Source organism: Carassius auratus, chromosome 8 (genome assembly GCF_003368295.1).
Source record: "Carassius auratus strain Wakin chromosome 8, ASM336829v1, whole genome shotgun sequence".
Classification (NCBI taxonomy): Eukaryota; Metazoa; Chordata; class Actinopteri; order Cypriniformes; family Cyprinidae; genus Carassius; species Carassius auratus.
In genome coordinates this window covers 21,842,270-21,855,584 of record NC_039250.1, presented here as the reverse complement: position 1 = coordinate 21,855,584, position 13,315 = coordinate 21,842,270, and the positions used below count along the sequence as shown (strand labels likewise).

Sequence of the window (13,315 nt, the reverse complement as noted above, 5' to 3'; positions counted from 1 at the left end):
AAAAAAAGTTTTTGTATAATAGTAATGTAATTGTTTGTAGGTGTAAAAGCTTAATAAATCAAAGTCTAAAATTAATTTAATCAAAGCCTACTAATTAATCAGTGAAATGATTGATGGTTAGTCAATTAATCATTCTAATAATCATTATTAGAATGCTACATTGTATAAAATAATGTATCAATATTGTATAAGGCAAATAATTTGGCTTGTGATTTCTTCAAAATTCTATACACAAATTATAGGAAATTAAGTTCTCAGGAGGAAAATGTAAGCGGGAAACTCATTTTATTCAACTTTATTCTCTGTTTCATTTAATTATTGTCAATAAGAAAAATTGAGACATTAACAAAAGACCTCGTTTGTGATGTTTCTTTTCTGTGGGTTTCTAAGCTTCTCATTGTTCAGCTTTTCATTAGAGATGCATCTACAGTAACTGTAACATAAAAGCTTTTTCTTCAAAATGAAAAAGATGCTGATTTCTCTCTCTCTCTCTCTCTCTCATCTTCTCAGTGTGTGTTCTGTACACTCAGGGAGTGGAGTCTAAGCAGTGGCGTGAGGTAAGTGTCCACGTTCAGGAACAAACCTACAATCAGCTCTGACAGAGGCTCCCTCATTTGCCCTAATCAGCTCTGCATATCCTCTCTATATCTCCGCCCCCTTCAGTGTCTCCGCAACCCTCTGGTGCCCATCACTGCCCATTGATTCTCCTGTTGAATATTCATGAATCTGTCCCCATGGCAGTGATTGACTTTTAAGATGATTGCAGACTTTCTGTTAGCGATTAGCATTAAAGTCGATCTGACTCTAAAGTTACTGGCCAATGCATGTGTAATGCTTCCCAGCTCACTAAACGTGATTTTTCACACCTGAATTGCGTTGAGCTGGAGCACCCGACCCTTGGATTTGCCAGGTCATTGCAATCAGCTGAAAATCGGACATCCTCAGGCTATCATATTCATCACCGAGCTAGCAAAAAAGACCTTGAGTATGAAAAACTGTATTGCGGTTCTCTTTTGCAAGTCTTGGTTTGTGTTTCAGACTCTTTTAATTGAATCCCCTATTAGCGGATGACAGCTGTTCTAGCAGGTCTTCTCATGGCTGAATGTGTCAAAGCAGTCGTAAATGTCAGGATGTGCGCATGAAGAGCTGTAACAACTTTTTGACCCAAAATAAAACTGGTACCGGTGTCGATTTTCCTTCTTCACACATGGTTTTGTTGGAACACCTTTCTCTTATGATGAAAGATGACGGCACACATAACACGGAGCAGGTTGCTAACTCTGATTGTCTGTGTAGACGGTTTCTCCATGCCTCTGCTCATGTAAGATGCCTCTTGTTTGGGTCTAATACCAACCGCTGTGGAAAAGAGGCAGTCAAGCTGTAAGGGATTGATAAGGATGGAGTTGTCTTTGTGTGTTTTTCCATTCTCAGAAGGAGATTTGGGAGTATGTGTGTCTGTCTCTTTATTACTAACACAGCATAAGCACCTTACTTTGACAAGAGGATTGTGTCCATGGTTTGGCTACAGTATCTCACATTCTTGTTTTCTTGTATTTTATTTTTCTATATTTTATTGTTTACATATTAATAAGCAACTAACTACTGAATTTATGCATTAAAGTGATCTTACCATGAATAATAGTATTGTCGTGAATGTGTAGAAAATTTAGAGTAGCTCAATACTTTTAACAAAATTTTTTTTTTTTAGCTGTTAAGATATCATTCTTTAGATATAGTTCAGCAAAAAAAAAAAATTTAACCATTTGTTGTTCCAAAAAACAACAACAAAAAAAACAACATGACTTGCTTTCCTCTGTGAAACTTAAAAGAGAATATTTTGAGATTTTTTTTCTCTATATAGTGGAAGTAAATAGTAGGCAAAATTGTTTGGTTACCAACATTATTGCATATATATATATATATTTTTTATGCTGAGAAGAAGAAAGAAATTCATTCAAGTTGGGAACAACATGAGGATGAGTAAATGTTGACTTTTATGAAGCTGAAAATTGTGTTAAACAAGAATGATATGCTTAAACTACCACACTCTCAGTTTCCCGCTTCCCATTATATGAGCTGCCTGTGATTGGACAAACTGATGGACAAGTGGAAAATGCATCAATGTGCTTTGCTTGGCTAGACAAAAAAAAAAAAAAGACCTATTCACACCGAGAACAATAACATTAATGATGGTATAATTGATAACACTGATTTTAAACGCACTCTGCAGTAATATTGCCTGCTTCATTAAATGCTCAAGTTCTTTTGGATGGATTCTGGTTCATTGTCAATGTTTTAATCAGGCATTAGCTGAAAAAAGAAAACATTTTGAAAGTGATTTCAACAATATCACTCCAGTTTTTTTTGTGTTTGTATTGTTATTGCTGTGCTGCGGACTTCCCAATTCTTATGGAACAAATATAAAATATTATAATATTTAATATTACAAATATAAAATGTTATAATCATATATCTTCCTTAGTCTGGATTACATAGTTATTCTTGGTCATATACCAGCCATATACCAAGAAGTTTTAGAGCACTTCAGGCTTCCTGCTGCTGACCAACTTTATGGAGATGCAGATTTCATTTTCCAACAGGACTTGGCACCTGCACACAGTGCCAAAGCTACCAGTCCCTGGTTTAAGGACCATGGTATCCCTGTTCTTAATTGGCCAGCAAACTCACCTGACCTTAACCCCATAGCAAATCTATGGGGTATTGTGAAGAGGACGATACAATGTGCCAGACCCAAGAATGCAGAAGAGCTGAAGGCCACTATCAGAGCAACCTGAGCTCTCATAACACCTGAGCAGTGCCACAGACTGATCGACTCCATGCCACGCTGCATTGCTGCAGTAATTCAGACAAAAGGAGCCCCAACGAAGTATTGAGTGCTGTACATGTTCACACTTTTCATGTTAATACTTTTCAGTTGGCCAAGATTTCTAAAAATCCTTTCTTTGTATTGGTCTTAAGTAATATTCAAATTTTCTGAGAAACTGAATTTGGGATTTTCTTTAGTTGCCAGTTATAATCATCAAAATTAAAAGAAATAAACATTTGGAATATATCAGTCTGTGTTTAATGAATGAATATAATATACAAGTTTCACTTTCTGAATGGAATTAGTGAAATAAATCAACTTTTTGATGATATTCTAATTATATGACCAGCACCTGTAAATTGCATAATAAAGTTTTCTGTGCTGTGCATCATAATTAGCTTAACCTTTGTTTATGTAGGCCTACCTGCTGTGATTCCACACTCTCATCTCTTTGCTGTTTTACAAATGTAAGCGACCCAAATCAGACAATGTTGTGTTTTATCTTTCTCTTCTTTTCTGAAGAATGTGACCTTTTGTTAATGCTCCTTTAGACATTGTTTTGCACAGTACAACAGGTTTCACCTCTTTTTCACTTTGCCTGGGCTACCACTTTAACACTCAATGGGAGGTAAAGCTTTTTCAAAAGCAGTTTGGAGATTTAAGTTGAATGTGTTCCTTTGCGTCTCCTCTCCAATAGGATTTCTGTCCAAAGGCAGTTTTGACAAAAAGGTTGGAAACAAGTGCAATACCTGCAGAATTATGCACCATATGAAAAAACGTAAAAGGCTTTATGTGCAGCAGCAGGTTAACAGAATGATTTATAGAAGATGTAAAGTCAGACTGCGAGGATGTATTAGCAGTCCATAAAGCATTATGTTATGAATCCTAATGATTTTTGCTCTTCTACTACAGAGCTTTGCTTGAGAATGTTCAGTCATTCCTAGCCTGTGCAATTATCAATGTTTCTGGCCTTGAAATACAAATTCATCCTAATTTTTATTTACTTTACAGATTTAAGTGTGTTATTTGTGGTTCAGGCTTTGTGATTTGGAAATTGTCTTTTAATACGAAAGTTTATGCATCTTTAAACTACTGCAGAGAACATCAGACATGCCTCAGTCTGTAAGCGTATATTACACTGAATGTTTGTGAGATAGTCAGTCTGTGATGTCTGTCTTCATCACTAACAAGAGCTCTGTGGGTTGGTGTGTACTGTACGTTTAAATCACCTTATCATTCCCTTATCCCTCATATGCCGTCTCCTTAATTTCTGCATGGCCAGGGTGTTGTAACACCCTTCTGGTGATTCATTTATTTATGCATTTCTCATCTGCTTCATCTTATTTAATTATTCATGGAAAACACAATTAGCTGGGGGAACTGACAGCAGAGCATCCTTCAAGAATACAGTGAAAGACGACAGGCTTCTCTTCTCTTCTCTTCTCTTCTCTTCTCTTCTCTTCTCTTCTCTTCTCTTCTCTTCTCTTCTCTTCTCTTCTCTTCTCTTCTCTTCTTGTTTTCTTTGCCTTCTTCATTTTCTTTTCCATTGGCAGAGGATTCTAAAATGTTCAATGTCCTCTTTAATTCCAAACTCTGATTTATGTTTATTATATAAAACCAGCAAGGCAGACATCCTTACAGAAACAGTAGAAGACGAAGAGGAGCTTTTATCATTAGTGGATCGAAGGCCTTTTGCATTTTCAGAGGATGTTACACAAGGAATGTATTGAAATGTCAATGTTTATGGTTGCACAGTAATTCAGATATAGCATAGAAAGCTGGAGCCAAAGTGTTATTTGTACGTTAACATAGAAATCACAGTTGTTTATGGCACTGCATGTGTTGTGGTAGATGAATAGACTTTCATTAAAGTGGCATCCCAAGCATGAGCTCAGAACTCATGAATATTCTTGAATATTTATTGCTTAGTTTGCATCCCAACACTCACACACACACGTATGTGCCACACATATGTACACATTACTGATTCTGAGCAGGGGGTTCTGTTGTTCATCTGTAGAAGATATACTTCACCTCTCAAAAAATCACCTCTTGCTGTTCCATTTTTCCCTAAGGCTGCAGAGACATAGTCAATGGAATGAACAGAGATATGGTTTGTCTTTGGCCGCACGGTGTCAACTTTTTCATTCCCATGCAGTTGTTCTCTCTCTTTTTGTGCAGTTTGGGAGAACTGAAGTCATTGACAACACCCTGAACCCAGACTTTGTGAGAAAGTACATCCTGGACTATTTCTTCGAGGAGAAGCAGAATCTGCGCTTTGACATGTGAGTTATTCCCTTTGATGCTGACACACAGGAATCTGCTTCGCTCTCCGATGAGCTGTCCCACTCTGGTCTTTCTGCTCTCGCTCTGTTTGTCTCCCTCTCTCCCAGCGCGTCCTCCTTGGTAATTATTGATGCTGCCTCTCTCTTGACTGTCATGTGTAAGGGGCTGAATCAGTGAAAGGGTGATAAATCTTTCAGATGAGTTTTATCCGCAATCTTCACGCAGCTGTTCAAACGCAAATGTGTGACGTGGGATCCCGGATGATTTACAATGTGTTCTTCCCTTCCCGTGCCTGACTGTCCATCTCACTCTCATTCACCTTCTTAAATGGGCTCTGCTGAGTTGAAAAAGGCCTGCTGCACTGCAGGCTAGACTTAATTGGAGAGTTCAGAATGCTGTCAGCGAGAAACCTTCCACGATTATGCGAATTCCTGCTCAAACCAATTCAAATATTCACAGAGCCAACCAGCTGTGCCCCTGAACAGCACTTCCACTCAAATTTGAACAGCATCAAGAATTTAAATGCACACTAAGGGGGATCTGATTTAAAGGGAAATGTATCATTTTTTCACCAGTGAAATGAAATTTAAAACATTACACTATCTTCAATTATTTGCATAGAATTATGGCAACAACTAGATAGAAATCTGAGTTTTGATTTGTTAAAGTGACAGACCTTTTCTTCTGTTATTGTGCTGTACATCCGTACAACATATTTTCATTATAAAATGTATGATGAAAATTTAAAATCAACAGATTCAGTTTCATAAAAAACAAAACATGCACAGATAAATTGTTCTCAGTATCTATGACATGGATTTAGAAAATAGATGTGAAGGCAGAATTTTAATTTCTTGCTGACTTAAAGCAATGTTCTCTACAAGAAATCAGAATATTAGCTTTATGTATGATTTAGTTCATAGGAATTCCAGATCAAGTAATTGTGAGTATGGTTGAGCAAACTGAGCTGTTATCCAAGAGAAAATGGAACATGCCATCATATAATCATACTAACTGAAGCTGTTTTGTTGGATTTCAGATATGACATTGACTCCAAAAGTCCTGATCTGGCCAAACACGTGAGTGTAAAGAACCACTTTTTATATGCTTTTTATTCATATGTGCATGTGTGTTTGCTTGGATGTATATGAAAGTTCTTTGTGTTCATTGGCAATTGTACTCACATTTTGACATGCATGCACTTCATTCTGCAGTTGGTTTTATGCAATCTACAAAGACTGAAAAATTACATTTTGTATCATTACCAAAGTTGGTGCAAAACTGAAGACGTGAAGTTCAACTCTCTGCAATTAATGGAATATATCAAATATATGAATGAAATAATTTTATACAGAATTTTATACAGAACTTGTTCTTACTGTATGTAAAAGTTATATAAGTGTTATAAAATAATAAATTGCATCATTACTTGATTTGCATAATTATATTCAGTAAAACAGGTACCAGGCAGACAGTGTGAAAATAAACAACTCTCAGTAGGGGCAAATTATGAATTATGATTTTGTATAGAACCACCCGAATGTTTTGTGTGTGTGTGTGTGTCTGTTATGATTTGGTTTTCTCGCTTTCTTTTGTAATCAGTGATCATCGTGGGTGTTTTTCCTTTTCTCTCTTCTCCAAGATCTTTTCTCACTATTCTCTAACTCTTGTTTTTTATCTTCTATCCTCTTCGGCCTGACTTCTTCAAATCGTTTGTATTTTTTTTTTTTTTGTCTTTTTGGTTACATGATATGCTCTGTTGTTATTGTTATATTTGCGGCCTCATCTCCCTACTGGAAGCCCTCCGATTTCAACGTACGTCTCCGCCTTGCACTCCTTGACTTTTCTCTTTACCTTTACAACTCATTTCTACCCAGAACCAACCTGACTCATTCTACTCCCTCTTTTTACTTCCTATCATCCTGTTTGGCCTTCTGTGGGCCTTCTTTTGTTTGGGCAACCCTTTTGTAGGACTTCCTGGGTCAGACCTTCTGCACTCTGGGTGAGATAGTGGGTTCACCAGGCAGTCATCTGGAAAAGCCTCTGGGGTAAGAAGCTAATGCACTGTTCTATGAGCCAGGCTCACATACTCAATCAGATTGGGATGTATTCAAAGTTAAAAAAAAAGCTGTATAGGCTCAGCAACTGTGCCTGAAGCCACCTCAGATAGATTACTGGCCATAGGAAACAGAGAAATGACTGCAGCTGTTCTTAAGTAGATCACCTTCAATGCCTATGGAAAAATGTGGAATTACATTTTATGCAGCACATTGGTGAATATTGCTGTTTTTAGGGCACTAAGACGCTATTTTGACCCATTGTTTTGACTTATTTTGTACAGTTTTATTGTGTCCGCCCCTTTTCACTCAGCACTCAAGTAATTGTTTTCATTGATTTAGTGCTGAGCTACAGTGTGTGTGCACCCAGTGCCAAAGCTTGTTTGACTAATGAGTCATCTTTTGCTAATTAGGTCATAAACGTGATACATTTTTTCTTAATTAACTTTATAGCTGTATGAAGCACATGGCCCTTGTATATTTAACCTTGGCCAAAGTTTGATCAGTTAAACCTGTCTTTCAGTTCAGATCTTGCTGAAATGAGCCTGGTGTTCTGCTGTTGTTTAGAGCGTTATGGCTGTGGAATGATGATGGATACTCCCATCTATCCCTCACCATCTGTGTCTTATGTCAGTGTAGCAGATTAGGCTTGTCAGTGCAGATTGCAAGCGTTAATGGAGCACAACAAGAGACTTCCATTCTGCCTTTATTACTAAAGTATATCATAGTCATGCAACCATAGAGGTGGACATTTCTTTAACTACTGGCCATGGTATTTCTTAACATTATCTCTTTCAAATGTAAAAACACTTGTTTATTTAAACGATCCTAAATAGTGTCATACAGTGACACTTGCATCTAATTTCATGGATAGATATAAATTTGTCCAATTAAGTTAATTTTAATATTTAATACTGTGTATTTTGTGTATTACTTTAATGTCTTATTTTTTTTATTAAAATCCACCAATAAAGTACTTCCAGTTGAAGAAATACACTTGTTTAGTCTACATTTAAGAGACATTTTCCCTCCGTGAGCTGGAACTGTTTTAAATCGGTGCTGCTTGGACACAATGCTAAGGGAATACAAAAGAAGTTGAAGAAGCTGAAGTTTAGAAGGAAGATGTAATGATTGCAGGGTTTAGTTAGCCTGAATATACAAGTGCTAGGGGTGGAGCAGACCCCATTGATCATCCTCAAACACCCACTCAATTGCTTTCATTTATGGGCATTATCTGTGCAGAAAGAAGGGTTGGATTGGAGGTATTTGTTTGTGGAGAAGAGATCGGCCAGTAATGATGAACTGTTCTGCTCAAAATCTGAGGGAGTTTAAAAGCTTTAGGGGTGAATTTGAGCCCCTGATCTCTGTACAGTTTCCCCAGACTGTGTTAAACTAAATGGAGACAGAAAAAGAAGGGTGAGCGCTGGTACACAGAGAGGCTGCTTTCACACAGCAGCCGAAAACGCTTGTCAGTCCTGTTTTAGAGAGCTAAATATGGTTGTGTTCGCTCAGAATTCAGTTAGTTGTCAGAGTAACAACTGGTTTCTACGATGAAGTGACTGTCTTAAATTTAGCAAACGCAGTCTGTCATCATGTTTGTTGGACAGAATGAACGGTACTGCAGGTACTGCTTTCTGCAGTGACACTGACATACAATACTGTGCAAGTGTAGAAGTTTCACGGAAAATATTTATTTTCTTCTGATAAGTGTCACAGAGTCAGTAGAAAACCTTAGTAGAAAATCTGAATTTTTAGTGTACCAAATGTTCCTTTTGTAACTTCCTTGTGTAAAACCAGTGAAAGGCAAAGGGTCTCACACCAAATATTGATTGGATTAGTTCCTAGCAACTTAATAGAAATAAAAAAATAAAAATAATGGCATTATTTCATATGTGGCTACACTTTTGCTCAGTATTGTACATATGACATGAGGCACACATACTGTACATTGCTCTGGATCTGATAATGTTAGATAATGGTAATATTAATAAAAAATAAATGAGTGATGCAAAATCTTTAGTTATCTTTCGCTGTGGTTATAAGCATTATTTCTGGCTTTCTCAAGATTATTGTTCTCCTAAATAATATTAGAAATTTGAATGAATGTATCCAAATAACGTTGAAAGGAATATCCCTTAAATTCATTTTTGGCAGAGATTCAAAGTGCAGATAGCTCTAATGGCTAATATTGCTCACAACCCACTGTACGTTGGAAAACGGGACAATTTGGTTCAGAATTACTAACACAAGCAAAAAAACATTAAACATGGCAGATGTGTAAGTCCAATGATTGAGAGGGAGTTTTAGGTGAAGTGAACTGAGTGATTAATAGTATCTAACTTGATGAAAAATAATTATTTAATGGGATCCATGTTATATTTCATCTGCAAAAATATTGTGAACTTTTATAAAGATACACAAAGAAAGATCATGTAATGGTGCTAGAAATTCAGCTTTGAAATCACAGGAATAAATTACATTTTAAAATATATTCAAGAAACGTATTTTTAATAGTAAAAATCAAATAAATGCAGGCTTGGTGAGTAGAAGTGACTTACTTAAAAAACATTGAAAATCTTACTGTTACTGTAAAGTTTTGACTGGAAGTGTATGCTGGGCCATTAACTTTCAACTGCATTATTTTGCAAAAACATGAGGAAAGGAAAGTTCTTTGCATGTAGGACCCCCAACTGGTAGAACATGCTTCTATTTTCTATCCGGTAAGAATTGTTGACTAAATTAGATGAACTGAAATGTGGAGTGTGTATAAGAGGATATTAACTGTGAGAAATGTAACTGTGCAACAGAGTGGTATATTACACTTTCTTTGATGGCTAAAGTTAAGTAGGTGTACTGGGATGCATCACTCGACTTTGGTTTTTATTTATTTGAATAGAGAACAAGCTGTAAGAAAGGAGAGAGCAACTGAAGCAAAGTAGCTTTGTACTTTGTGTGCAATTGAGGAATCAAAAAATAAAAAAATTGTGTAAAATGCCTGAGTGCAGGGTGACCTGCTTTTGAACAGCCTGTCATCTGTCTTACACACACACAAACTCTTTCTACACCTCAATAATTCCCCATAGCCACAGAGCTGTCTTTGTGTATCTATTGCAGGAAATAGACTATAACTTTCCCTCCACCCGTCCTGTGCAACTGATATAGCTGAAGTCATCTCTTGAAATGTAGCCCTCCGTTGTGTTGAAATAAGTAAATCAGAGACTACACACTTGGCAGCTGAATACAGGGAATTGTATGTTTGGCGATAAACAGGGTGTAAGGAGAATTTAGCCGCAGGCTGAACTGCTTTAAAACACACTACAAAACTAGTCTTATTGGATTTGAATTTCAGCGATGTTAATTCATCATCTCCCCTTCACTGGCTGTGTGCCGAAAGAAAACAAAACATTGCCTAGCTTTAGATTCAATTAGAGTTGTCTACTGTTCACATAGGGGATATAGGAAGGGAAGTAACATAAGCCTTATTGAATACAGTACATTTGGCCCATCTGTGCTTTAAAAGCTGTGCCTTTAGTGATGCTGGTTTAATCGGATTGACCCCATTGTAAGGCAATTTGGCTTATTAGTTATTAAAAACTATCTATCTATATATATATATATATATATATATATACAGTATATATAAAATGATTTATTTGCATTTAATAAGAAAAAAGTCAGCCTATTTTGCATTTACATTGTATGGTAAAGGGTAGCTTTGACGTTTGGTTCTTTGTGCCCCACTCAGTATGAATGGTCATGATGCTTCTGGCCCGTGGCATTAGGATTTTATGCCATACTGATGGATTGAGTCTGTGCTTTATATCAGCATTAAACAGAACTTGTATGCTTTGACTCTGGAAATGCATTATGCTGAGCTGCATTGACAAATAGAGAGGAAGGGGGTGGGGAAAGAAAAAGGGAGAGAGAAATATGGGCCAGCAAGTCTTATCTAGGCCTCAGATTCGATACTCTGGTGGGACATCACAGCCATGTGTTTCTGACTGCAGGCTGTTTGAGCTTTTTACTGAAGAAAAACTATTTCAGATTTAAATGGTAACAAGAGTCCAACAAATCTGAGTAAAAAAAGAATGGGTCAAAATTATCGATTTTTATTTTATGCCAAAAATCATTAGGATATTACAGTAAGTAAAGATCATGATCCATGATGATATTTAGTACATTTCCTACCATAAATATATCAAAACTTAATAATAATAATAATAATAATAATAATAATAAATTACATTTTAAAATATATTCAAATTTTAAACCAATAATATTTCACAGTATTTGTTTTTACTGTATTTTTAATCAAATAAATGAGGCCTTTGTGAGCATATGACACTTTGAGACTTATTAAATATTAATACATAATAAATATTTTAAACAACAAACTAGTTTTGTTCAAGTAATTTTTTTATTTAAATATGTTATTTTATGTCTTCTTTTTATTGCTTTTACAATCTCAGATCATAGCACAGTATGGAAACAACAGCATGCAACAGTATGGTCAGCAAAACTGTAAAGGAGTAGTGGAAATTTTCACTTACATTTATGAATTTGTTAGACGCTTTTATCCAAATCGACAGACATATTCTTCAAGGTACACATTTTCTCAGTTCTTGCTTTCTCTGGGAATCAGACCCATGTCCTTGGCGTCTCTATTGCCTTGCTCTATAGTTTGAGCCAACGGAAGGAATCGAATATGGTAGAATATTTAAAATAAATGTCCCATCTAAATATTCATATTGAATATGAAATCTAGTGTTAATCCATCACCATGGATGAATTAAATTGGAGTTCACACATTAAGCACAGGAATCCGTAATGGTCTAAGCCCGTCCATTTTATGCAAATACCCAAACATTCACACTGAAGAATGGGGCTTTTCAGTGTGGGTTTTACTTTTTTTTTTTAATAGGTCCCCATCACAAAATGAAAATTTAAGCCATTCTGACACATTCAGAGAACTCAGGACAGGAAATGGTTTTCCATTCCATCTAGTGCGGCACTCTGGGCTAGGGTCATTTATGAAAGGCAGTTGTTATAATAATGTATACATTGAGTGCTCGGCTGGAGTTTTAAACAGCTGACAGGCCAGCGCCAGAAGCACATTTTCCCTCATGGACATTCCTCCTGTTGTCATTTTGATAGTATCTGATTTGTTCCCTTAGCGGTCAACACAAGGGCAAGACCATCTTAGTGACCTCTGACTTCCCTCTTTTGACTACTCTGCTTACAGTGCCATATTGTTAAACAGACTCCATTATAGATGGCGTCATAACCATAAGGACAGAAGCCAACAGTATTATAGATATGAATGCTATCGATCACTATGCAAGGTCAGGTAGCAATACTAGGTAGAAGAAAATGCATCGTGCAAATGACTCACTGAAGAATATCTCATTCAAGGATATTCAGATACCCAGAGTAAGCACAATTTCAGGTCTGTAACAAACATCCTCTTCTCTCCTACTGGATGAATGGCTTACATTTAGCAGAGGTAGACTCTGTGCTCCATCATTATGTTGGATCAATTTCCATATCCGAGATCCGAGATGTTTTATGAATAACATTTAATTGCAGACATGCAATGCATTCTTGCACAACAAACAATAATAGTTCATTTTTAAGCTTGTTCGTCTGCGATGCTTCTCAAATCGCACTGGATGCCGAAAATGAGTCTTCATTAAGGTAAAGACATGGTTGGTTAGCCTGGAGGTTTCAAATTAATTATGCATTACACAGCCATGTGCAAATCATATGCAGAGCTTCAGTTTTCTTAGGTTGAAGCCATTTTGCAGGTGTTTCTCTGTTGCTGTGCTTAGGCCACTGAAACACTAAAATCCACAAGTGCTGGAGAACGGTGCACCAATCTTAATTCAAATCCAGGTGTATTTAAGGATTATGGATGCCAGTCTAAGTATGAAAAGCAATTGGATTTAAGTTATAATCTTATTCCAACCCCTTGTGGAGTTCTGGAGCTTTATGTAATGCAGCTTGACTGCGACTCGCTCGCCGCAGTGAATCAGCGGTCCATCATATTTCAACTCCGTTTGACTTAGTTTCACATGAAATGAGCCTGGATAAACTTATTCACTTAATCTCTTTGTTAGACAGATGAATGTAAATGTTCCTAACAGCC

The 13,315-nt window shown here is 36.6% G+C and overlaps 1 protein-coding gene across 1 annotated transcript in view; it reads left to right on the top strand.

Moving 5' to 3' along the window:
* LOC113106820 (copine-5-like) overlaps positions 1-13,315 on the top strand; it is a 70,891-nt gene that overhangs the window by 15,848 nt on the left and 41,728 nt on the right. Inside the window, exons 3-7 of the mRNA XM_026268839.1 lie at positions 511-557; positions 5,009-5,112; positions 6,153-6,192; positions 6,914-6,928; positions 7,085-7,161. Coding sequence (XP_026124624.1) covers positions 511-557; positions 5,009-5,112; positions 6,153-6,192; positions 6,914-6,928; positions 7,085-7,161 — 283 coding nt within the window. The remainder of the gene's footprint in view (positions 1-510; positions 558-5,008; positions 5,113-6,152; positions 6,193-6,913; positions 6,929-7,084; positions 7,162-13,315) is intronic.